General features: G+C 41.6%; 1 protein-coding gene across 1 annotated transcript; it reads left to right on the top strand.

The window, feature by feature from the left end:
- The first annotated feature begins 1159 nt into the window (after positions 1-1159).
- lrrc47 (leucine rich repeat containing 47) lies at positions 1160-24499 on the top strand. The gene is made up of 7 exons (XM_078557685.1): positions 1160-1756; positions 5606-6064; positions 6736-6852; positions 10948-11063; positions 13544-13646; positions 18282-18371; positions 23327-24499. Exons 1-7 carry the CDS (start codon positions 1163-1165, stop codon positions 23576-23578), a joined length of 1731 nt encoding a protein of 576 aa, XP_078413811.1. The 5' UTR covers positions 1160-1162; the 3' UTR covers positions 23579-24499.
- The last annotated feature ends 471 nt before the right edge of the window (positions 24500-24970 follow it).

A 24970-nucleotide genomic window follows, 5' to 3' on the forward strand; every position in this document is an offset into this window, starting at 1 on the left:
GTGAGGTGTACTTTACGGGCTGTGGGGGTGAGGTGCTGGGTGGGGTGGGGGATACCCAGAGGGGGTAGTGTGAGGGTGAGGGGGGTACCCGGTTGGGGGGGGGGGGGGGGGGGGGGGTGAGAGGTACCTGGTGGGTGGGGGGGTGTGAGGTGGGGGAGGTGCCGGGGGGGGGGGGGGGGGGGGGGGGTGAGAGGGGGGAGGTACCCGGGTGGGGTGGGGGATACCCGGGTTGGGGGGTGTGAGAGGGTGTGGGGTAGCTGGGTGAGGGGGGTACTCGGGTGTGTGAGGGTGGGGGTGAGGGAGAGGGGGGATGGGGTATCTGGGTGAGGGGGGGGTACTCGGGTGTGTGATGGGGGGGGGTTTGGGGTAATCGGGTTGAGGGGGAGGTGCTGGGTGGGGTGGGGGGTTACCCGGGTGTGAGGTGGGTGGGGGTGTTACCCGGGTGTGAGGTGGGTGGGGGTGAGGGAGGGGGGAGGGTTACCCGGGGGGGGGGGGGGGGGGTGAGGGGGGGTCCCCAGGTGTGTGAGGGTGGGGTTGAGGGAGAGGGGGGTGGTGGGGGAGGTGCCGGGTGGGGGGTGAGAGGGGGAGGGTTACCCGGGTGTGTGAGGGTGAGAGGGGGGAGGTACCCGGGTGGGGTGGGGTGGGGGGATACCCGGGTTGGAAGGGGGGGGGGGGGGGTGAGAGGGTGTGGGGTAGCTGGGTGAGGGGGGTACTCGGGTGTGTGATGGGGGGGGATTTGGGGTAATCGGGTTGAGGGGGAGGTGCTGGGTGGGGTGGGGGGGTTACCCGGGTGTGAGGTGGGTGGGGGTGAGGGAGGGGGGGAGGGTTACCCGGGGGGGGGGGGGGGGGTTACCCGGGGGGGGTCCCCAGGTGTGTGAGGGTGGGGGTGAGGGAGAGTGGGTGGGGGAGGTGCCGGGTGGGGGGTGAGAGGGGGAGGGTTACCCGGGGGGGGGGGGTACCCGGGGGGGGAGGGAGAGGGGGGTGGGGGAGGTGCCGGGTGGGGGGTGGGAGGGGGAGGGTTACCCGGGGGGGGGGGGGTGGGGGAGGGTTACCCGGGTGTGAGAGGGGGGAGGTACCCGGGGGGGGGAGGTACCCGGTGCCCGGGCTGCGCTCCCCCCGGGCGGACAGGGGCGGCTCTGCTGCTCCCATATCCGGCTCGGTGATGGCGGAGGCGGAGGAAGCGGCGGCAGCAGCAGCGGCCGGAGCCGCCGAGTGGCCGGAGGTCCGGCTGGCCGTGTCCGAGCGGCGGCGGGAGCTGGTGCTGCGGGGCCCGGAGCTGGAGGAGCGGGTGCGGGCGGGCGGCCTGGACCCGGGGCTGTGGCGGCTGCCGCTGCTCCAGCACCTGGAGCTGGGGGCCGGCCTGCGGCAGCTGCCGGCTGAGCTGTGCGGCCTAGCCCAGCTCCGGAGCCTGGTGCTCCGCTCCAACCGCCTGGCCGGCCTGCCCGCCGAGCTGGGCCGCCTGCAGGCCCTGCACAGCCTGGATGTGTCCGGGAACCAGCTGCAGGCCCTGCCCGCCGGCCTCGGCCTCCTCCAGCAGCTCAGCAGCCTCAACCTCAGCGCCAACCGCCTGAGGCAGCTCCCCCCCGGCCTGGGCCGCTGCCTCCGCCTCTCCTCCCTCAATGTGTCCGGGAACCAGCTGCAGGCCCTGCCCGCCGACCTCTTCCAGCCCGGCCTCACCCTCCTCAGCACCATCGCCGCCTCCAGCAACCTGATCCCCGAGCTCCCGCCCGGAGTCCGGCACCTCACAGCCCTGAGGGTGGGTGGCAGGCCCGGCGACAGGGGCACAGACTGTATAGAGCTGGATATAGTGTTCAATCACCTTTAACCCCGGCTATAGGGGCACAGAGTGAACTTATATAACTATATATAATGTTAAATAACCTTTAACCCTGGCTATAGGGGCACAGAGTGAACTTATATAACTATATATAATGTTAAATAACCTTTAACCCCGGCTATAGGGGCAGAGTGAACTTATATAACTATATATAATGTTAAATAACCTTTAACCCCGGCTATAGGGGCAGAGTGAACTTATATAACTATATATAATGTTAAATAACCTTTAACCCCGGCTATAGGGGCAGAGTGAACTTATATAACTATATATAATGTTAAATAACCTTTAACCCCGGCTATAGGGGCAGAGTGAACTTATATAACTATATATAATGTTAAATAACCTTTAACCCCGGCTATAGGGGCAGAGTGAATTTATATAACTATATATAATGTTAAATAACCTTTAACCCCGGCTATAGGGGCAGAGTGAATTTATATAACTATATATAATGTTAAATAACCTTTAACCCCGGCTATAGGGGCACAGAGTGAACTTATATAACTATATATAATGTTAAATAACCTTTAACCCCGGCTATAGGGGCAGAGTGAATTTATATAACTATATATAATGTTAAATAACCTTTAACCCCGGCTATAGGGGCAGAGTGAATTTATATAACTATATATAATGTTTAATAACCTTTAACCCCGGCTATAGGAGCAGGGACTGTCCTTATATAACTATATATAATGTTTAATAGCCTTTAACCCCCTTCTATAGGGGCAGATTATCCTTATATAACTATATATAATGTTTAATAGCCTTTAATCCCCTTCTATAGGGACAGATTATCCTTATATAACTATGTACTATTTTAAAAACCAATCCCCTTTCTATAGTGATAGAGATTATCCTTATATAACTATATAGGGACAGAGATTATCCTTATATAACTATATATAATACTTAATAACCTTCAATCCCCTTCTATAAGGACAGATCATCCTTATATAACTATATTATATTTAATAACATTCAGTCCCCTTTCTGTGGGGATGGAGATTATCCTGATATAATTATATATAATATTTAATAACCTTGAATCCCCTCTCTGTAGCAACAGAGATTATCCTTACATAATTATAATATTTAATAACCTTCAATCCCCTTTCTGTGGGGTAGAGATTGTCCTTATATAATTTTATATACATATTTGATAACCTTCAACCCCATTCTATAGGGACAGAGACTGTCCCTATATAACTGAATGTAATATTTAATAACCTTTAATCACCTTTCCGAAGGGATAGAGACTATCCTTATATAATTAGATATAATAATAACTAATCACCATTCTGTAGCAATAGAGATTATATATTTATATATAATATTTATTAACCTTTAATCACTTTTCTGTAGGGATAGATTATCCTTAAATATTTATATGTAATATTTAATAACCTGTAACACCTTTCTGTTGGGATAGAGATTATCCTTATATAATTAGATATAATATTTAATAAACTTCAGTCAGCTTTCTATAGTGATAGAGATTATCCTTATATAATTAGATATAATATTTAATAACTTTTAATCACTATCCTGTAGCGATAGAGATTACCCTAATATACTTATATATGATATTTGGTAACCTTTAATCACCTTTCTGTAGTGATAGAGATTATCCTTATGTAATTATATAAATTATTTAATAACCTTTATACAGTGTGGCAGCCAGAACTGTGACCTACTCTCTCAGTGTGCCCTCTCAATGCTTTCTTAGAGTTTAATAACATTAATAATCTTTATATAGTTTTACATATAATAATTATATATATTTAATAACCTTTACACAGTGTGGTAGCCAAAACTTAGACTAACTCACTCAGTGTGGTCTCTCAGTGCTTTCTTAGAGGTTAATAACTTCAATAACCGTTATATAATTATATGTAGAATTATATATAGTATTATATATTTACTAACCTCTCTATAGTGTGGCAGCCAAAGCTGCCCAGTCCTTTCAATGTGGCCTCACAGTGCCTTCTTAGAGTTTAATAACTTTAATAACCTTTATATAGTTTTATATATAATCGTATATAATATTTAATGGCCTTTCCATAATGTGACAACCAAAACCCAATTCTGGCCCAATATGACCTCACAGTGCTTTAAGAGTTCTTTTCTTCTTTAATGGGATGTGGGCATTGTTCACAAGGCCAGCATTTATTCCGAAGAAGAGCCATATTGGACTTGAAATGTTAATTCTGTTTCTCTCTCCACAGATGCTACCAGATCTGCTGAGTTTTTCCAGAATTTTCCATTTTTATTTCAGCATTTATTGTCCTTGAGAAGGTGGTGACGAGCTGCCCTCTTGGCATCTGAGTGCTGGGGTGAATGTGTCGTTTGCCTATTTCCGAGAGTAGATGCTGAGAAGATGTTTCTATTCGTGGGGCAATGTAGAACTAGTGGGAACAGCTTAAGGATAGGGACTGCCCATTTGAGACAGATATGAGGAGGCATTTCTTCTCTGAACCTCGTTGGTCTTTGGAATTCTCTTCCACAGTGTAGTGGAGGATGGGTCATTTAGTATATTCAAGGCTGAGTTAGACAGACTCTTGATCGACAAGGGAGTCCAGGGTTTATGTGAGGTGTGGGGGCCAGGCAAGAAATGGAATTAAGGCCACAATCAGATCCGCAAGGCCTTATTGAATAGGGAAGCAGATTCGATGGGCCAAATGCCTACTTCTGCTCCTATCTCTTATGCCCTTACAATCAACCACATTGCTGTGGCTCTAGAGTTAAGGTAGGCTAGACCAGGTAAGGACGGCAGATATCTTTCCCTAAATGACACTGATGAATGAGATCAGTTTTAATACGATCAGTGATAGTTTCATTGTCACTGTTACTGGGAATACCTTTCAACTGCAGATTTATTAACTAATTGAATTTAAATTCTATTAGCTGCCATGGTTGGACTGTGAGGATTGTGGCCAATTTAACCCCTCCCCAATTCAGACACCAAGGTCACCAGCTAATTCTCAAAATGGGAATTGATGAGAACACACCAGTAACTGCATGTGCTGGCTTGAACTGACCTGTTTGATGCATCCACACACTTGAGTGATAGCTGACAAAGCACCTCAAACTAATTTATAAACTGCAGGTTGTAAACAGAATGTTTGCAGGCTTGTCTGTCTCAAAATGGGGTGTCCTCATGACACGGTGCTTCAAGGGCTGGAGTTGGAGGAGTGGATCCGGGATAACTGTGATTTCTCCAGAGTTTTAACTTGCTCTCCTCCCCAATGTTATACTACAACCACAGATTGGATTTGTATAACAAATCTCACCCTCACCAAGTTTTCTTGGGCTTTCTGTGCACAACTGAATTACTATTAAGATCCATGTCTTCACCTTCAAATCCCTCCAGCCTGTTCCAGCATCACCAACAATAATTCATCCCTGCATGCACCTTCCACAGTGCTCAGCCTCGGTCTACTCTTTCCCTCTTCTCTCCTTTCATCGATTGGAGCTGCTTCTACAGCCACTTTTCCACTGTTTTCTGGAACCTTCTTCCCTAATACTACCGTCTTGTCTTCAATAGCTGCTTTACGCTTTTTCTTCAGCCATGCCTTTTTGTTTACAGCGCCCTGCTGAGTCCCCAGTTTATTCAACGCCCTGCAAAGCACTTTCGCTTTTATTTCCAGAAGTGCAGGTGGTGATCGGCTACACTGGAGATGATCCGATAGTGTCAGCCAGAGATATGCATCTTTTCACTGTGCAAGAATCACTAAGTATTCCTCTCTCTCTCTTTCTGTCTAGACTCTGGATCTGTCCAACAATAAGCTCACAGAGATTCCTTATGAGCTTGCTGAATGTCCCAAGCTGAAGGAAATAAACTTCAAAGGAAATAGCTTAAAAGATAAACGGCTAGAAAAAATGGTGAATGGATGTCAGACCAAATCCATCTTGGACTATCTGAAGTCGGGAGGCCGTGGCAAGGGGAAAGGGAAAACAGACAGTGCGGAGAAAACTGAGAACAGGGAGAAAGCAAGGAAGAAAAAGAAGGCTCTGAAGAAAGATGATGATGAAGAATCGGACGGGATGGAGGAGTTGAACAAATTAGTGGTGCGAGTGCTGCATGTTTCTGAAAGCCCTTCCTCTGTATTCGTGAAAGTCACTCCCAATATCAAGGATGTGAGGCCTTATATTGTGTGTTGCATTGTGGAAGGAATGAACCTGAGACCAGGAAATGCATTGAAACGATTCCTCATAGCTCAGGTAATTCTTTTAAACTGGTGATCTGTCAATTTAATTTTAAAAATGAAACTGCATTCTCTTGCACAGGTTATTGACATGTCCTGATTTAAATATTTCTAAGCCTTTAATGGCCATTACGTCTAATTGTCCACTTTTGATCATCACATTTTCACATATGCAAATATCAACTTCCAAGCAGCAAATCACAACTGATCATTTTTCTAAAAGTATTTTAAAGAAGAAAATCACTTCTGTCCTTTGTCCTACAGCATGTAGCCTTAACATGCTAAAGTTACAAAAAATCCCTTCTGCCCATGCCAGTATAACCTGTGAAACACACATTATACTCCCACTGTTATAGTGGCACACTCTGAATTATGATTTGAGTGTTAATTCATCAAAATACTTGTTATGTATCAGCAACAGGAAGTGTTAGTGTTCATGATGTGACCTACCTCAGGTGAGAAAAGCAGTTTCCTCAAGCTCTGTATTATGTAGTAGGAGTAGAAAATACTTCTGAATGGCTAAAGCAATTCCTTAGGAATTAATGTCATTTCCTTCTCAGTACTTTCACGTTTGTCGGGAAATGAATTGCCTGCTCATCTCTCTTCCCTTCCTTCCTCCCATGACTATATCAAACTTCTACTCTACGGCTTGGCTAACAGAAGCTGTGATTAATTCTGTTTCCCCAGACCAAGTTGCATGATGATGACTGTCAGAAGAGAACATTAGCAACTATTGCAACACATGATTTAAATTTGGTGAAGGGACCTTTGCTGTATGACGCCAGACCCTCCCAATCGTTGAAGGTAAATGTACATGTTGCAGCAGTAAGTTAGTGTTCACTAGAAGAAATAATGAAACAATAGGCTCTGTCTACCAAAACATGCTTATGCACCCTAAGAAAAGCTTATGAAGTTGCAAGTTAAAATGATGTTCCACATGGTTTTATATTGTAAATGAAGCATGGTCTATCACAATATTACAGTGGGACCTTTTGTAATACTTGGATATGATTGGGGTAATCCAATCAAACTATTTGGACATGAAGCAGATTACTTTGGTTGAATCACACTGTAGCCATCACAATTGTATTTAGCTTCAAACCCCACCTAGCCAGATCAGGAATCTGTTTGTGCCAGGACAACATCTCACCCAATGATTCACCATCTAGTCCTGCTTACGTTCCTGTGATTTTTAAATATATAATTTAATTTTTTTTATTGTGCTAAAACCAATGCAGTTGAAGTGTGTGAACTATGTTCATAAATTATAAAATGAGCAAAGCAGCTGACACTTGCCAAACTGGGACAGGGGTAGAGCCCCGGGAGAACCTGAACAGAATGTTCTTTAGTTGAGTGAGTTAAGAGTGCAATTATCCTTCTACTTCTCACTATTCCACTAGGACTTGTGTGACATGAACATTGCAGTGACCACATCCAATTCAAATGCACAGCAGTTCTAAAAGAAAGGTAACTGAGTAGGGTGATGATGGATGAGTACTCATACATTTCTTGTCGATCGTGAGGTTTATTTTATTTTACAAAAGTCAGGATTTAGAGAAATGTTTGGTTTTAAACCTCCATCTCAGACATATCAACTTTTTATAATAGTCACATCAATCTATGAATCTCCCTTTGCCAGGCTCCCAGGGATTTTCCATTTTCCTCCCTATCACTCAGCTCTACTGTGCATTCTGTTCTCTCCGACAATACTTTGCCATAAAGAAATTTCAACCAGCTAGTGAATAAACCAACATTTCGATTGAGGAGACCCTTATCTAGGCGTGTGATTGATATACATTACCCCCCACTTTATAATGTACAATTAGTGATGTAGCTTAGGGGGATCCCAAGACAGCTCCTAATACCAGTAAAATGCTGAAATTACAGACTTCATGAATTAAAATATGAAGTGATCTACGTCAGTCCTTGCTGCTATCATCTATAAGGTTTAAAAACTTGAACTTGAAACACCCGAATCACTTCATGATTTGCTGAGTCAACCTCTCGTATTGTGCTGCATTTTCACTTGGATCTCTTGTTTTGGAATGTTTGAAAGTGCTCTATAGGATAGGCAGATTGATAACATTTCAATCATAAAGTTTTGATTTCTAATTGCTATGTAAGGGAGCAATTCTACATCACCTCATGAACCGTGGCATAGGAGATCAGCTGGTACATGTTATTTTACAAGTGCTTGTCAAAATTAACAGATGAATGCTCAACATGTTCATCCTGCATTCCTTTGTCTGCTGTTTCAGCAGATGATTAAACAGTATAAACTAACGCAGCACGTGATTATCAATCACTTTCAGCTTTTTACTTAGAGCCCTATTACTGTAGGCGACAATGAAGAGTATGGCAAGTTAAGCAATTGGGAGGGTATTGACTTTTGGATGTGAAGTAATTACTTGAACTTGTAAAGATTGTTACTGAAATAGATGTCACAAAACATGCTGGAAATAAAATGTTTCCTTTCTATCTAAACTCAGGAACCTGAAGCTTACAGGAAAAGCATGTTGTAAATTATGAATGAGTTGGTCTCCAGTACTCTATTTTTGTCTACATGGAAATTTTAAGGATAAGATGATACACCAGTAACTGGAGATTGCCAGATTAAGTAGCTTGATCATGTTCAAGTCTTCAGTTAATCTGCAATTAGTGTGCTGCTGCTTCTGTATTTAACCATATTCATTACATTCACTTCTACCACCAATAATATCTTCATCGTTACAGATGTGGTGTTAGAAAGTAGAAGTTATTAAGTAAGGCTGATAGAATAGAACTCCTCTGATAACTCAGAGAACTTCAGGAGAGATGGTGGCCCAGTGCTATTGTCACTGGACTAGTAATCCAGATCCCAGCCTAATGTTCTGGGGAACACGGATTCAGATCCCACCATGGCAGCTGGTGGAATTTAAATTCAATTAATAAATCTGGAATATAAATCATGTCTCAGTAATGGTGACCATGAAACTATCAGCGATTGTTGGTCTGCCGTCCTTACCCTGTCTGGCCTACATGTGACTCCAGACCCACCGCAATGTGGTTGACCCTTAACTGCCCTCTGATATGGCCTAGCAAACCACTCGGTTCAAGGGAAATTAGGAATCGGCAACAAATGCTGTCATTGTCATCGATACCCACACCCCATGAAAGAATGAAGGGAAAAGTAACTTTCCTGACTCATATGGGCTCAGTTCCTCAAATGCTGGTTTTTACTGAATCTATTGACTATGTAATGTTACCAAGTTGAGATTGTTTGTTTGAGTGATTGTTAAAATTTGCCTTTCCAATGTAAATGGTCTTTGGCTATTGTGGCAGCATAGACTGTCATAACGTAGAATGAGTTTTGATTGCATATTTACTGGCATCACTAAGCTTTATGGAGCTGCTGCCAGGTAACTTCAGTTATCCATTATTCATGATGATAACCCTATTAGAGTGGTTTTTGCAATGTCTTAATTGTCTTAAGTGCCTCACCTCAGGGACGATTAATACCACACTCAGTAATGTGTGGACAGCTATCCCTTGTGTTCTAGTGCAAGGGGACTTTTAACATTTACTGTTTATGGCCTGGTGCTTGAGATAAAAACACAAACGAGATTTAAGACTGAGATCGGGAAGGACATAGGAAAAAGATTGCAGTAATAAATTGTAAGAAAGTTATTTAAGAGAATGCAATTGGAGAAATAATTTAAAAGAAGGTAGGCAAGAGACAGCAGAGGGACTATTACTTCTCTATAAAGATGAATTAAAAAAGGGCATAGTGCAGGAGGACTGGTGAGTAGCTGATTTGGGAGCCTGAGTGGCTTTGTTGAGCACTCCTGCCTCTGAATCAGAAGACTGCAAATTCAAGCCCCATTCCAAAACTTGTTGACCATGGATGGAGGAGAAGCCTTCCTAAACCACACCATTGTCCGCAGGAGAAATGAGAGAGAAGATACTCAAAACAAACAAACAAGCGGTTGATTTGATTCCTATGTTTAAAATGGGAAAGAGAGCAAGTCCAATTAGCTTAAGAGTGGTAGGAAAGATAATGGAATTCGTAAAAACATAATAAAAACACATCTAAAAACTGAAAATAGAGTAGAGAAGTCAGCATGGATTTCAAAAGGGAAGGTCATGCTTGACCAATCTTATTGAATTTTTGAATAAGGAGGAGGTAGAGAGATTTAAGGAGGAAATTCCAGAGCTTAGGACCTTGGCAACTGAGGGCACAGTCACTCAACGCAGAACAATAGAAATTGAAAGAAATCTATCATCTCCTAGCAGAGAGTGCCCTGTCTCTGATTTAGAAGAATGTGTTTTTTTTAAGACTGTGTTTTACACGGTTGATCATTAATGCTGTGGAATGTGATTGTTACTATGCAGTGCAACAAATTGTTTTGTACAACAGATTTATTAGCTGACTTCTTTAGAATTATCTAGTCTTACTTTCAAAATGAGCATCCATCAATCCATTTACTGTCTGGAAATCTGATTCTTTTCAAAAATCAGGTTATTAACATTAAATTATAAATGTATTTTTCTTAACTCATTGTACCCTTGGTATGGAAGAGAGTATTTCAGTGACTAAAGATATCATTCCAACAGTTATTGTGTCTGTATTTAAGGCTAGTTGGTATTTTCATAAGTAGGTCTACTTTTTTGTAAAGGGCAAATGAACCGATCATCAGAAAATTAAAGCAGATGGAAAAACCAGCCATAACGTATTGTATTTGTAAACTGTGGTTGTAACCATAAGCTGTGTTTTGAGTTAAGTTCAGTTATTGTCACTGACGATGAAGTGGAAATTTTTGCCATGGGACTTGTGGCAGTGTTCCATCCCACTTTTCCACGAGCTACATGTCAGCTTTACGAAGCCTTTCAATGCTCGTGCAATTCTGTTTTTACTCTTAGATTACGCCACTTGGAAGGAAAGAGATAAAGGCGGCTGACCTGGTACGACAGTTACAGATGGAAGCTGATGAGCAACGAAAACAGAAGAAACGCCAAAATATTTCTGGACTTCACAAGTCAGTAACACGCAAACGTTTATTTATTGGTTGTGTTACAGCATCTCTCTGTCATTGCTACTGTTTACTGAAATAGATATCCATTGTTGCACAGGTACTTATTTTTCACTGAAAGTAATGCCAGAAGCCAACATTCTTCTGACAGTCTGCTGGGGGTGGACCTGGGACGGAGTTTCTGAAGGCATTAACTCTCTGCTGGGTTCTATCCCACAGAATCATGCAGCTTCTCATTTCTCGCGCAAATTGTAACTCTCATGGAAACAACTCATCCATGAGATCATCAAAACCATGCCTGATCCTATCCCAGCTGATATTCAAGTATGATCTTTTGGTAGGGTCTGGCAGATGGCATTCGGAGACAGGAGCTCCTTATTCCTGGGCGCTGAGGTTAATTTCAGGACCGTCCAGACTGAGAGCTGATTCAGGACAGATCAGCTATTGAACCTAGGACTTTCTCAGTTTGTATCTCACAGCTTCTGACGGGATAAATGCAGTGAGCCATTGGGGAATTGCAGGGCCTCTTCTAATTGCTTGAATTGAGGTCATGTATAAGGTGAATTAATTGACAATCTGTGTTCGCATTACCCAAGGTTAGACCTTGGTCACCAATATCTTGAAAATTTATTTATTGTTGCCTCAGGTAAAAAAACAACATTCTGTCCTCTACTGCCTTTTTTAATTAAAAGATGTCATCTTAAAAATGTAAATGATGCAACATTATATATTAATGACCTAGACCTTGTTGTACAGGGCACAATTTCAAAATTTGCAGATGGCACAAAACTTGGAAAAACAAAATGTAATTGGTCGATGGCATTCAGGGACAGGAGCTCCTTATCCCTGGAGGCTGAGGTCAATTTCAGGACCAAGCAAAGTGTGAAGTGATGCATTAAGATAGGAAGAACACAGAGAGGCAATGTAAAATATAGGCCAGAATTTTTCGTTTGTCGGGCATATGCCCGACCTGAACGAGCGTAAAATGGCGCGCGATGATGACAGGCGAGCATCCCGATGTCATTGCGCACTCGAGCGATATTTCGGTCGCTGGGCATGCGCGGGAGTCAGCAGTGTCCTGCCGACAACTAAAAGGCCTATTAAGGCCATTAAAGTAATAATTAAGTTCAATTTTTCGCTGCCTGTCCAACCTTACAGCTGGTGGGCAGGCGAAAAGGCAAAGCGGCTTTTGGATTTTTTTTAGGAAACCTCATCCACTGGCGGAATGAGATTTCCAACAGCAAATAAAAATTAAATTAAAATGTTTAAATTTAATTTAGAACGTGTCCCTGTTCATGTGACAGAGTCACCTGAGGGGGCATGTTTTTTTAACATTTTAAAATTCTTTATTTTTAATTTTTTAAATCTTCATCCCCCTGAGGCAGCTCTGTGCCTGAAGGTGTGATGGAGGCAGGGTCAGTCGAAGCATCCACAAGAGAATTGGGTTATTATCTGAAAAGGAAGAATGTGGAGAGCTGTGGGGAGAAGGCGGGCAAATTGCTTTTTCAGCGAGCCAGCACAGAGACGACGGGCCGAATCACTGCCTCCTGTGCCAAAATCATCCTATGATTCTATGCCGATTGCAAATCCATGCCAGAGCTTTGTGAGGGGAAAAGCTATTCCTTCTGAATTGGTGTGGCACTATTTTGTAAATTAGACTTGATGATTCTGCCATCGCCATGCATTTGAAATTGGTAAGGACCCATTCTGTCTGTCGTTGCTGTTCGCAGTACAAATCCTACCTGGTTCATCTTGCAATCGGAATAACGTCACCCAGCCAAAATTTGCCAAAAAACAACTTAGTATTCACTGCCCAACCCCAATTCTGAAGGTGCTGATGGTTTTTCTTGGTTGAGATTCATGGACCATAGCAACCCTTTATCACTGTATCCATGTAATCGCACTCTTACAGGTAGATTTATTGTTCACTATCTTTTGGTGTGAATGCATAATGCGCTTGGACCAGATCCCTACCAGCATTTCTTTCTGTTGGCCATCAAACTGTTGCTACAACAAATGAGTTGATCTGGCCTCAAAGTGATGCCAGCAGGAAGGTCAGTTGAACACGTTAAGCAGTTGTGCTAAAAGATTGTAAGTCATCAAATTTACCCTTCAGTATTGGCAGCCTGTTGGATTATGGAGAACATTACAATTAAGTTCATCACACTTCATCAAATTCCCATGCATGGGATTTCTTGTAGGTTTAAAGAAATCTGATTACATTAAAATGGTGACAGCCATTGCCCATTCTTAGACTTTGATGTGAATTGTACCATATAAAAGATGTAACTAATAACTTATCAGCACATTAGAATGTGTGAGACAAAAAGATCAATTCACAATAAGATTATTATTGAAAATAAAGGGGCTTTAATGTAGAGTTGCAACACTATTGTGTGTGTGTGCTGTATGGTGTATAGAAAATAATATCCTGGCCATAGACGCCTCCTGAATTTTATGTATGCTGGTCTCTCTATGTTTTTCAGATATCTCCAGTTGCTTAATGGAAAAGAAAATTTTCCTTGTTTGGTCGATGCTGAAGATCATGTAATTTCATTCCCACCAATCACAAACAGTGATAAAACAAAGGTAGGTTTCCTAGCAATCAATTTAATAATTAGCCATAGCTCCTTTCAACAAGTGGTCAAGGATGAGTCATAGTTGAATTTTCCATTATGTCTGTACTTTGCAGCATTCCTCCACCAACCACAGAAAAGGCTTTTACATGTAATACACAGCAAACTGAAATGACTTTTCATATCAAGTGCACTTCATTGCTCTTATGGGTGGATCTGTCATGAAGTTGAGAATATTTTAGGGGATCGGTGAGCAGTGGGTTGGATATTTTTATTCTGGGATCTGAGTTCAAATCCAGCCTATCCTGATGCCAGCCTACCTGTTAGCGTGTAAAGGGCTTACGTGAAATAAATTTGGACAGTTATAGTCTGTTAGGATGGAATTGGACCTATAGCACAAAACTACTGGTTGGTAGTATTGGCAGTGTCACTCAGAGAGAGATGACAGTGTGCCTTTAGCAGGAAACAAAAAGGTTTCACACTAATAACAGTAGAGATTCTCTTCGACAATCTTTGGGTAGGAGAGTGCATGCTGAGCCTGACCCGTGTTCCCTGATGTTGGCTCAGGATAGCTGAAATGGGAATTGTTCTTTTGCCGCGCCCTTAATACCCCCCATTTAATACCCCCCATTTAATACCCCCCATTTAATACCCCCCATTTAATACCCCCCATTTAATACCCCCCATTTTGATTGGCATAAGAAAAATAATTAAACAAAGGGAAGTTTTATGTCCAATTGTAAAGATGTCAACCTATCAATGGGCAGAGCAGCACTGATGAAGCACAGCTTGATATCCTCTGCATTCTTCTGCTCATACTGTTTTTAATGGAATGAAACCATGATATGATATTTCCACCTGATTTTGCAAAATACTACTTTTCTCCCCAGTTTGCTCCTCTTTGTTCCTGAAGACAGTATAGCCTTGCTGTGTAATGAACGTACGATTTAGGAGCAGGAGTAGGCCACTCAGCCCCTCGAGCCTGCTTCGTCATTCAGTAAGATCATGGCTCATCCAATTGTAACCTCCCGTCTACCCCAATAGTTTATCAACAGTCTGTCTAACTCTGCCTTAAAAAAAAATTCAAAAACTCTGCTTCCACTGCCTTGTGAGGAAGGCAGTCATGAGGTAGGCTCACTACCCTCAAAGGAAAAAAATTCTCCTCATCTCGTCTTAAATGGACAACCCCTCATTTTTAAACAGTGACCTAGTTCTAGATTCTCCCACAAGAGGAAACATCCTCTCCACATCCACCCTGTCAAGGCCCCTCAGGATCTTAAAGGTTTCAATCAAGTCGCTTCTTACTCTTCTAATACAAGCCTAACCTGTCCAACCTTTCCTCATAAGACAACCAGTCCATTCCTGGTATCAGTCTAGTAAACCTTCTCTGAACTGTGTCTAACACATTTACATCCTTCCTTAAATAAGGAGACCAGTACTGTACACAATACTCCAGATGTGGTCTCACCAGTGTCCTGTACAACTGAAGCATAACCTCCCTACTGTTGTATTTAATTCCCCTCACAATAAACAATAACATTCTATTAGCTTTCTTAATTACCTGCTGTACCCGCATACTAACCTTTTGTGATTCATGCACTCGGACACCCCGATCCCTCTGCACCTCAGAGCTCTGCAGTCTCTCACCCATTTAGATAATATGCTTCTCTTTCATTCTTCCTGCCAAAATGGACAATTTCACATTTGCCCACATTATACTCCATTTGCCAGATCTTTGCCCACTTATTTAACCTATCTCTGTCCCTTTGTAGCCTCTTATGTCCTCTTCACAAGTTATTTTCCTACCTATCCTTGTGTCACCAGCAAATTTAGCAACCATACCTTCGGTCCCTTCATCCAGTCACAATTTATATAAATTGTAAAAAGTTGAGGTCCTAGCACTGATCCCCTGTCACATTTTGCCAACCAGAAAAAGGCCCATTTATGCCAACTCTCTGTATCCTGTTAGCTAACCAATCTACTGTCCTTGCCGATATGTTACCCCTACACCATGAGCTTTTATTTACTGCAGTAAACTTTGATGTGGCACCTTATCAAATGCCTTCTGGAACCCTAAGTACAGTACATCCACCGGTTCCTCTTTATCCACAGCACATGTGACTCCTTCAAAGAACTCCAATAAATTGGTTAAACATGATTTCCCTTTCACAAAACCATGTTGATTCTGCCTGATTGCCTTGAATTTTTCTAAGTGCCCTGCCATAACATCTTCAATGACAGCTTCTAACATTTTCCCTATGACAGCTGTTAAGTTAACTGGCCTGTGGTTTCCAGCTTTCTATTTCCCTTCCTTTTTCCAACTTCATGGAACCTTCCCCGACTCTAGGGAATTTTGGAAAATTAAAACTAATGCATGCACTATCACACTAGTCACTTCTTTTAAGACCCTAGGAAGTCCATCAAGGCCTGGGGATTTGACAACCTGCAGCTCAAATAATTTGCTGAGTACCACTTCTTTGGTAGTTGTAATTTTCCTGAGTTTCTCCCTCCCTTCCAGTTCCTGATTTACAGCTATTTCTGGGATGGTACTTGTATCCTCTATAGTGAAGACCGATGCAAAATACAAGTTCAATTCATCAGCCATCTCCTTAGTTTCCCTTATTAATTCCCCAGACTCATTTTCTATAGGACCAGCGCTCATTTTAACTCTTTTCTTATTTAAATATCTATAGAAACTCTTCCTATCTGCCTTTACATTTCTTGTACTGTGATTTTTTCCTTCCTTATCAATCTCTTTGTCATTCTTTGCTGTTCTTTATATTCTGTCCGATCTCCTGACCCGTCACCTGTCATTGCACAACTATATGCTTTCTCTTTAAGTTTGACACTGTCTTTAACATTTTTTAGTTAACTGCGGATGGTGGTTCCTCCCCTTGGAATTTTTCTTTCTGGTTGGAATGTATCTACTTTGCATTCTGAAATACCCCTTTAAATTCTGCCACTGCATCTCTATTGACCTATCCCTTAAACTCATTTGCCAGTTTACTTTGGCTAGCTCTGCTTCCATGCCCTCATAATTGCCCTTATTTGAGTTTAAAATACTAGTCTTGGACCCACTCTTCTCTCCCTCAAACTGAATGTAAAATTCAATCATATTATGATGGCTGCTACCTAGGGGTGCCTTCAGTTTGAAGTTATCAATTAATCCTATCTCATTGCACAAGTCCAGGTCTAGTACAGTCTGCTCTCTGGTAGGCTACAGAATGTACTGTTCTAAGAAACTATCCCATTTTATTCTATGAATTCCTCATCTAAGCTACCTTTGCCCATATGATTTTTCCAGTCAATATGCAGATGAATATCCCTCATGATTATCACTGTACCTTTCTGACAAGCTCCCATTATCTCTTCCTTTATACTCTGTCCTACTGTGTAGTTACAATTAGTGGGCCTGTACACCACTCCCACAAGTGACTTCTTACCTTTATCATTTCTCATCTCAGCCCAAACTGCTTCTACATCCTGGTTTGACAATGGTTTGACAAATTATAGTCAACCTCTGGCACCTCAACTGAGTGATTGTTTATGTATGAGCCTTAAAGAGTGTCATCAGATTATTTGAGTGTGGAGGTGCATTGCATCATAGTTCAATCCTCATCCTGATCTAACATCCATATGCATTCACTTCCAGTGGGTACGCAAGATGGAATCAGGAGACAAAAGTTTTTCCTAATCTATCATAATTTAGGGATTGAAACCAGTTTTTGCTCCTCTGTCACCCACTGTGGAGACAGATTAACTCAGTGCAGTTTGGCAATTAAACCTGGCTCCTTCCTTGCCTTTCTGGTTCACTGTGTATTGCCAATAAGCTATCGGGAGAACCAAGGGAGATTCCCTTTTTTAATTTAATTTTGTTGACAATTAGTGTGAATAAAAAGCGTCAGCTGTGACTCATCTGGTAGCAAACTCGCCTTTTGAGTCAGAAATTGTGGGTTCAAGTCCCACTCCAGCAATTGAGCAAACAATTCAAGGCTGACACTCCAATGCCATACTGAGGGAGTGCTACACTGTTGGAGGTGCCATCTTTCAGATGAGATGTTAAATTGACGCCCTGTCTACCCTCTCCAGTGGATGTAAAAGATCCTGTGGCATTATTTCGAAGAAGGGCAGGGGAGTTTTCCCGGTGCCTTGTTCAGTATTCCCTCAACCAACATCACTGTCACAAACGACCTGGTCATTGTCACATTGCTGTTTGTGGGAGTTTGCTGAGCACAAATTGGCTGCTGTGTTTCCTACTTTACAACAGTGACTACACTTTAAAATCACATAATTAGCTGTAAAGAGCATTGAGATGTTCTTAGCTCATGAAGGGGCTTATATAAATGCAAGTCATTGTTTTTGGAAACAATGCACAAAAACAAGTTACTGCACTGCTCAGTGCTTTAAGAGTAAAGTGCGGGTCATTTTGATGTCCCTAATTATTACGAATATCTAAATGATGCTGTTTATTTTTCAAAACAAAAAAGTAAAATGTTGGAAAAACACAGCAAGTCCACCAGCACCTGTAGAAAAACAAACGCGTTAATATTTTGGGTGCAAGGGCTTCCCTCAGAGCATTTCTTTTCCCACCTCCCCTTGTACTATGTTATTTTCCACATTGATCTATAACAATTCATTTTGTTTTTAGATTAGAAAAACCACCTGTCAGCTGTTCTTGGAAGTAACAAGCTCCTCAACCCTGCAGACCTGCAAAAATGTGATGGACTGTCTGATTGTGGTCAGTAACTCCAAACCTCCTCCTGGATTTATGTGTAGCCAATTATGCTTATTTTTTGTCTCCTTTTGTTTTCTTTGTCCTGTAGCTACTGGTTACATGTTAAGTCTATAATTATCCTTATTCACATGTTAGCCATGCAATTTTCTTGGACTTGGGACTATAGCTAGCTACACATTGAATCTATGCTATCCTTAGTCACATTTAGTTTAGGAGATTTTGCTCTGCACAGTTTAACTGTTTCTCTTAAAATTTATTTGTTGGGTGTAGCTAGTTTTTTCAGTGCGCAGTCCCCTTAAATGTTTTTTGCACGGCCCCACACGTGTGTTATTGATGATGGTACAAGGTCTGCGTGGTACTTGGCAGGCTGCTGCCTGGCCACACAGTTTCAATGAACAGGTACTTTTACACCGTGTAGGAACGCAGCCATTGGCAGACACTCGGTTCTCCTTCTGGTGCTGCTAAGCGTAAACTATCTGGGGTTCAGAAAGCACAATAGACCCAGTAAAATGCTACGTCCAATTAATCAGTCAAAGGCAGGAGCCACAAACTCTCATCAGGTAACCCTCTGGTGAATTCCAAAAGCCTCCACTATGGTAGGGTGCGATTGTTTTTCTGCACAATCGGTGACTTTGTCGTTTTCAATGTAAGTTCAAAATTTAGTTTAGACTTGGATATCTTTCATTAAATTATTAATGGAAAACTGTATACTATCTCGTGATAAATAAAGGAAAATCCTTGGTGGTGATATTGGAGCTGCTTCTGAATATAATAAGCAGCCTTCCATTATACAATGCACAATATCTTTATTATGCCAAGGAATTCAACCCCTTTATTGTAGTTTTAACCTATTGATAATCAGTATTGTATCTAGGCTTTGAATTATAAAAGGGCTTTGTTCAATTGGATTGGCTCATGTAGCTTGTACAATTGTGTAAGTATTAGACCACCATGCTCTCTATTAACCACACAGTGGCACGTAATAACAATAGACGAGTCTCTGAAAATCCTATCTTGCGTTGTTTCTCGGTATCGGATTCCAAGAGCATTGAAGATGAAAGAGCTAATGTATTTCACAGACCCTGATGGGATAGATTGTGCACAGTGGGAGTGAATTAATGTATGGTGCATTCATGCCTTATATGTTTGCTACTGGTGCAAAGCTGGGACCACTTTGCAGTGATTTACATTATAGCACCTAAACCTGATTCCAAACTGAACTGGAGTGCCACCACCATCTCCAGGAAATTTCACCCTGCTTTTCTCCAACGTCAGATCCAAATTCAGGTTGCATGTATACCATAACTGCAGTATTAGTGTAGTTTAGATGCACCCATAGTGGTCAACATGATGCCATTTCAGAATGAGCACAACACCAGCAAAACTTGAACTACTGATTATATTTTGTAATAAGTTGCACTGTGGTTTTGCAACTCAGTAATTATGGATTGCCTTTGCTGATGTACCATCTGAGGAAAGATTTTAAGTTTTAAAATTTATTGATTCAGTCTCCAATTTGCCAGAAGAAACTTCAAAAAGAAACTTGTTAAAGTTGGAAATGGCAGAGGGGTTTGGCAGTGGCTGTCCCTTTAACTCCGTGACCTGAATTTGAATCCAGCTCAGATTGGGTGTAAATCTCTCCTCTCTGTTGTCTTTAATGATGTGAGTTTGGCAGCATCAGTCCAGTGCATGGTGGCCACTTGCTCCCAGCACATGACTACTTGCAATTTAGTAATTTAGCAGCCCCTATAAGGGGGCACAAGGATATCTGGTACAGAAATTAGAAATCATTTGCACTGGTACAGTAAGTTGGATTTGATGTGTTTTGATCAGTCCAGTGTATTTTTTCTCATCTGAACTTGGTGTACCAGACCTAGATCTGCTTAACAGTGGACACCAAAATAGTGAAATGCCCCATTCCACAAAATTGATTTGCCTAATCTTATCAGAATTTTAAAGAAAAAAAATGATAATCCGTTGCTTATTTTCATTCATAAATTCTGAAGCTTGGCTCTTTCCCTCAATGAAATTCAGTCAGCAAGAAGTGAGGTCAGATATTTGATCAGATATATGTGATCTCCCCTCTCCAGCAAGATCACTCAGCAGTGTTAAGAACTGGGCTGCAAATTCAATTTATTATGTTGGAGAAAAGAATCTGAAAAATAACATTAAATATTCAGTGAAGTATCAATGCTTCTTTAGATCTTTTATCACAGTAATTTATTTTACACCAGTACAAATAAAATTTCTAAAATAGTTCCCATTTTTTCCTGTATACTATAAAAGTTAACAATCATTTTCACTGCATTTGACCATCTGTATGGACAGTGAATCGTCCAATGCAAACTTTGGTAGAATTAATGTAAGAATGCGTTTAAACTTGGATATGGGAATCATTTATAAACCAATAATTTGAACTATTGTAATCAGCTACATTCTGTACCACAGTGTTGTCCTGTACATTTATTTTTGTACTGAGCACTATAACCAGGGCAGTGCATTTTATTAACATCTGACAATAGGAACATGTTCGTGGGATCATGATCTTGTTGAGCTAATTGTCCCTTTTATGTAAATAAACCACTTGTGAGAAATAGGTACCTAAGGAAACATTTTCTTATGAAATAGTACATTGACTGCGTGTGTGGTATGTCATGGAAGATTGGTTAACGCAAACTTCATAAAACAATGCAACTGACTTAATGCTACATTTTAATATTAACAAACACAATTGCTTTTCTGCAGTCTTGTGATTTGGTCTGGAGTCATTTTATTTCCCTTTTACTATACTGCACTGCCACCCATAATGGTCCTGATTCAGAAGCATAGCAATAAATGAGGTGGCACTATTGATACCCACCTTAGCTTCTGTGGATATCCCTTCATACAGTGTCACTGTCACCAACAGCAGGATATCTAGGTGACTGGCAGTTTGCAAGCTGTCCTCCTTACTCCTTAGGGTTGCTGCTGATAATGTTTACTAGATAGCCGATGAAGAAACTGAAGTTCAGGACTATGGCTACTGGGAAGCATGACCTGGAAATGAGACCTGAGTCCATGTGCTCACCAGTGCAGGGGTCGGTACCTGCCATTATTGGATTGCAGGGAGGCAAACAATTTTTGCTGAAGCTGTGCACCTCTATCTGAGGATCCACCATTCAGTTCATCGATGGAATGGTCAAGAGAATGATGTCAATGCACCTCCTCACTCAATGCTGCGATTAGTACGGTCTCTTTGGGATTGAGTTAGCTCCATGATGATGCGTCAGATGAACGAAGATTGGAACCAAACCAATGCTCCATAGCAGAGTCTGTAATCCAATACTTAGGGTAAACTTCACACTATTCCACAGTACAATTGACAAGCAACCTGGCTTGTTAGTGGGACTTGGAAGTGTTGTCCTGTCACTGGGGCTAGGGTGCTCCCCACTTGGCTCCAGATAATCCTGCCAACCAGTGCCTGAACAGAAATGATGATTGTGATTGGATATGAATTGGGTAGCTTTATTGTTAGTTGTTGTCAGCCTGCACCTGCGTTCTTCGGACTTTGGAAATTGGTGCAGGAACAGGGTATTCGCACTCTGTATTGGACAGCCTGTTCAGTGGATTTCTCAATTTAGTTTGGTGAATCTTAAGCACATGGCAGATGTCACCCGCCAGACAGTAATATACACTAAGATGAAAGCAAAAATGCTGCAGATGCTGGAAACCTGAAATAAAAACAAAAAAATGCTGGAAAAACTCAGGTCTGGCAGCGTCTGTGGAGGAAGAAACAGTTAATGTCTCAAGTCCGTATGACTTCTTCAGAACTAACTTTAATTCTGAAGAAGAGTCATATGGATTCAAAACGTTAACTCTGTTTCTCTCTTTACAGATGCTGCCAGATCTGAGTTTTTCCAGCATTTTTTTGTTTTTATTATTAGTTATATGTGCTGACTGTTGGAAGAAACATGGAATTTTATAGAATAGAGAGAGGCCATGAGTTCCATTGTGTGTGTGTGTGTGTGTGTGTGTGTGTGTGTGTAGATTCTCTGAAACTGCTATTCGCTTTGTCTCTGTTCCCCCTAGTCCCATTGTACTCCTTGTTTCTTAATATCCTTTCATTTTTTTTTCTTTCCCAATGAGTCTACATGTTTTCTGCATATCAGTGTCTCAGTCCTGCCCACACAGGCCGATGAAGCTTGTGGGTTGGTTGAATTCTATGTATCAATTCCCCCACTGGGGGTTGGCATAACAACCACAAACAAATTGTGAAGTTTCCTTTAAAAACAAATGTATGCAAGTTGTACCAAAGGATTCATGTCGGACCAATAGATTTTTTCCCCCCCAGTTTTTAGGATTTTTGGAATGATTCACAAACTGTTCCTTCTCTTCACTGTGTTTGTAATGCTGGTACTATTTTGCTGCTCTTATAACATTAGGCTTTTCAACTACTGTACATGTTCAGGAAACTTGAATCTGTCTCCAGTGTCCCTGGTATATGGGAAGGGATCTGTTTGTGAGCATACTACTGTATTAATGTCACTGGGCCACAGGAGATGCAGTTAAAAATGTATAATCGCAGGTCAGGATGGCGCTGATAGCTCAATTGATGTGTGCTTCCTGGAAAGGCACAGTGATACAGTCTAATAAGGCTCAGGTTCTATTTAGTCAGGGCTGAGTAGGGGTCATTCCATTGACTTTAATGTCCCTATTAGGAGGGGAAAGATAAACTGAGGTTCCATATTATGGTTAATCTTTTTTAGTAATTCTATAGTGTAGTCAACACTGAAAAATTACAAGCAAATATGATAGCCTTGTTTGTGTGTTTCTTATTTTGGTTGGTTCAATGTTTAACACACTGCCTGTATCCCAGATCAGTCTGGAATACTTCAGCTATAATTCCGTGAAATTCATTGAAATGTTATACATTGTGTAAACATCCATAAGCCTTGACATACGTTTTTTTTTTAATACAGCGAATGGCAGAACTGAACAAATTCACCTTTGAAAACCAGGAGCAGGAATCTGTATCTGATGATGAGACTGAAGTGAGCAATGAGAAAATGGAAGAACCAGGATCTGTCAATTTGACTTCGATTAAGATGGCCAGTCCTGAACTGATTGTGAAACAAGTACGCGTTGTAGATGTGGAGGGGAACCTGAAGGTTGTTTACCCAGCCAAAACTGACTTAAATGTGGATGTCCACAATGTAACTGTAATCCGATAGCCACACACACAACCTTTTCCCACAATTTTGCACTATTTATTTTTGGGTTTTTCTTTCCATTTTTTTGTTAACCATTAACTCTCTCTCCTGAAGCTGCTGGTTTTGGCTGGAGTACAATTTGATGGACCCTCTGGTACCTTATCTAACTGACATCCAGTGGCATCTGTACTACTACAAAGAGTGCCACAGCAGATTATTCAATCACTTCTCAGCATTGTTTTCACCCACCTTCTCCTAATGCATTGATCTCTACTAGATTGTCCATGTGAATTGACTGGCTGGTCTCACAAGAGAAGCCTGTCCATTTACATGAGACAGAAGAGGGTGGCGGAGACTACCCCTAGTGTAAACCCCTACACGAATCGACACCTTTTGAGAGGGGGCGGGGGGGGATGGAGGGAGCAAACAAAACTGGACCATGATACAACGTAATAAAACTCAGTGACATAAATCAAGAAAGCTTAAGTGAATGGTGAAGTCTTAATTATCAGAGGATTAAGCAAAGTATTCCAATGAAAAATTTCTGTTTGTGAAACAAGTGCATTTAGCAATATTTTGCCAGCCTTGTCCAAAATGGCCAATAAATGTCACTGCCACAGGAGTTTTCAAATAAAATCTGACACAGCTAGTAATTTATTTTGTGTATTTTGTTTAAGTTTTATCATTTTAAAACTCCATCCTTTCAGTCTGTGACAGAAACTTGCTTTGGAAATTGGTAGTGTGTTAAGTTCTGCCGTGGTCTGTTCCTACACTGACTGAGGATATTTCTGCTTGGAGACGCTGGTGTAGAGGTGGTGCCGTGGAATGAAAAGCAAAGTGGTGGGGGAAACAAAATAAATCCATTCTGGTCTTGCTGTGCATTATAAAACGGCATTACATTAATCAACCAACATTATAAATAAAACGAGCATCATTGTAAAATTGTGTGTCTTGAATCATTTGAGTAGCCTGTACCAGTATGATGTCAGACTGACTAATTAGATGGTGATTTGACACACACTGACATATATCCACTATTCTGTGTTACTTCTACCATTGCAGAGCTACAAGTCATTACTAAGGACATGTCCTCTTGCTTTCTGTGGGGGGGAGAATGAAAACTGGTTGGCAAGATACTATTTAAGTAATTCAGGGAGTAATACTGACACTATCAGAACATGTTTCTGAAAGGCCAGACCTTTCCAATAGAGCAGGGAGGGTTAATAGGATGGGGGTGAAGAAGGAAATGATAGTTTTGCCAAAAGCATGGTATGCTTTGTATTCAACAGAATATTTGAAATCCAGTGAACCTTAAAGTAATGCTAATTACTTTTGTAAAATCTTTTATTACATTTCTCTTTCAGTTTTTGTTCCCCTTTTCTGAAGCTGTTGATTCCTTTACTGAGTTGTGAT

The sequence above is a fragment of the Cetorhinus maximus genome, chromosome 15, assembly GCF_964194155.1.
Source record: "Cetorhinus maximus chromosome 15, sCetMax3.hap1.1, whole genome shotgun sequence".
NCBI classification, from domain to species: Eukaryota; Metazoa; Chordata; class Chondrichthyes; order Lamniformes; family Cetorhinidae; genus Cetorhinus; species Cetorhinus maximus.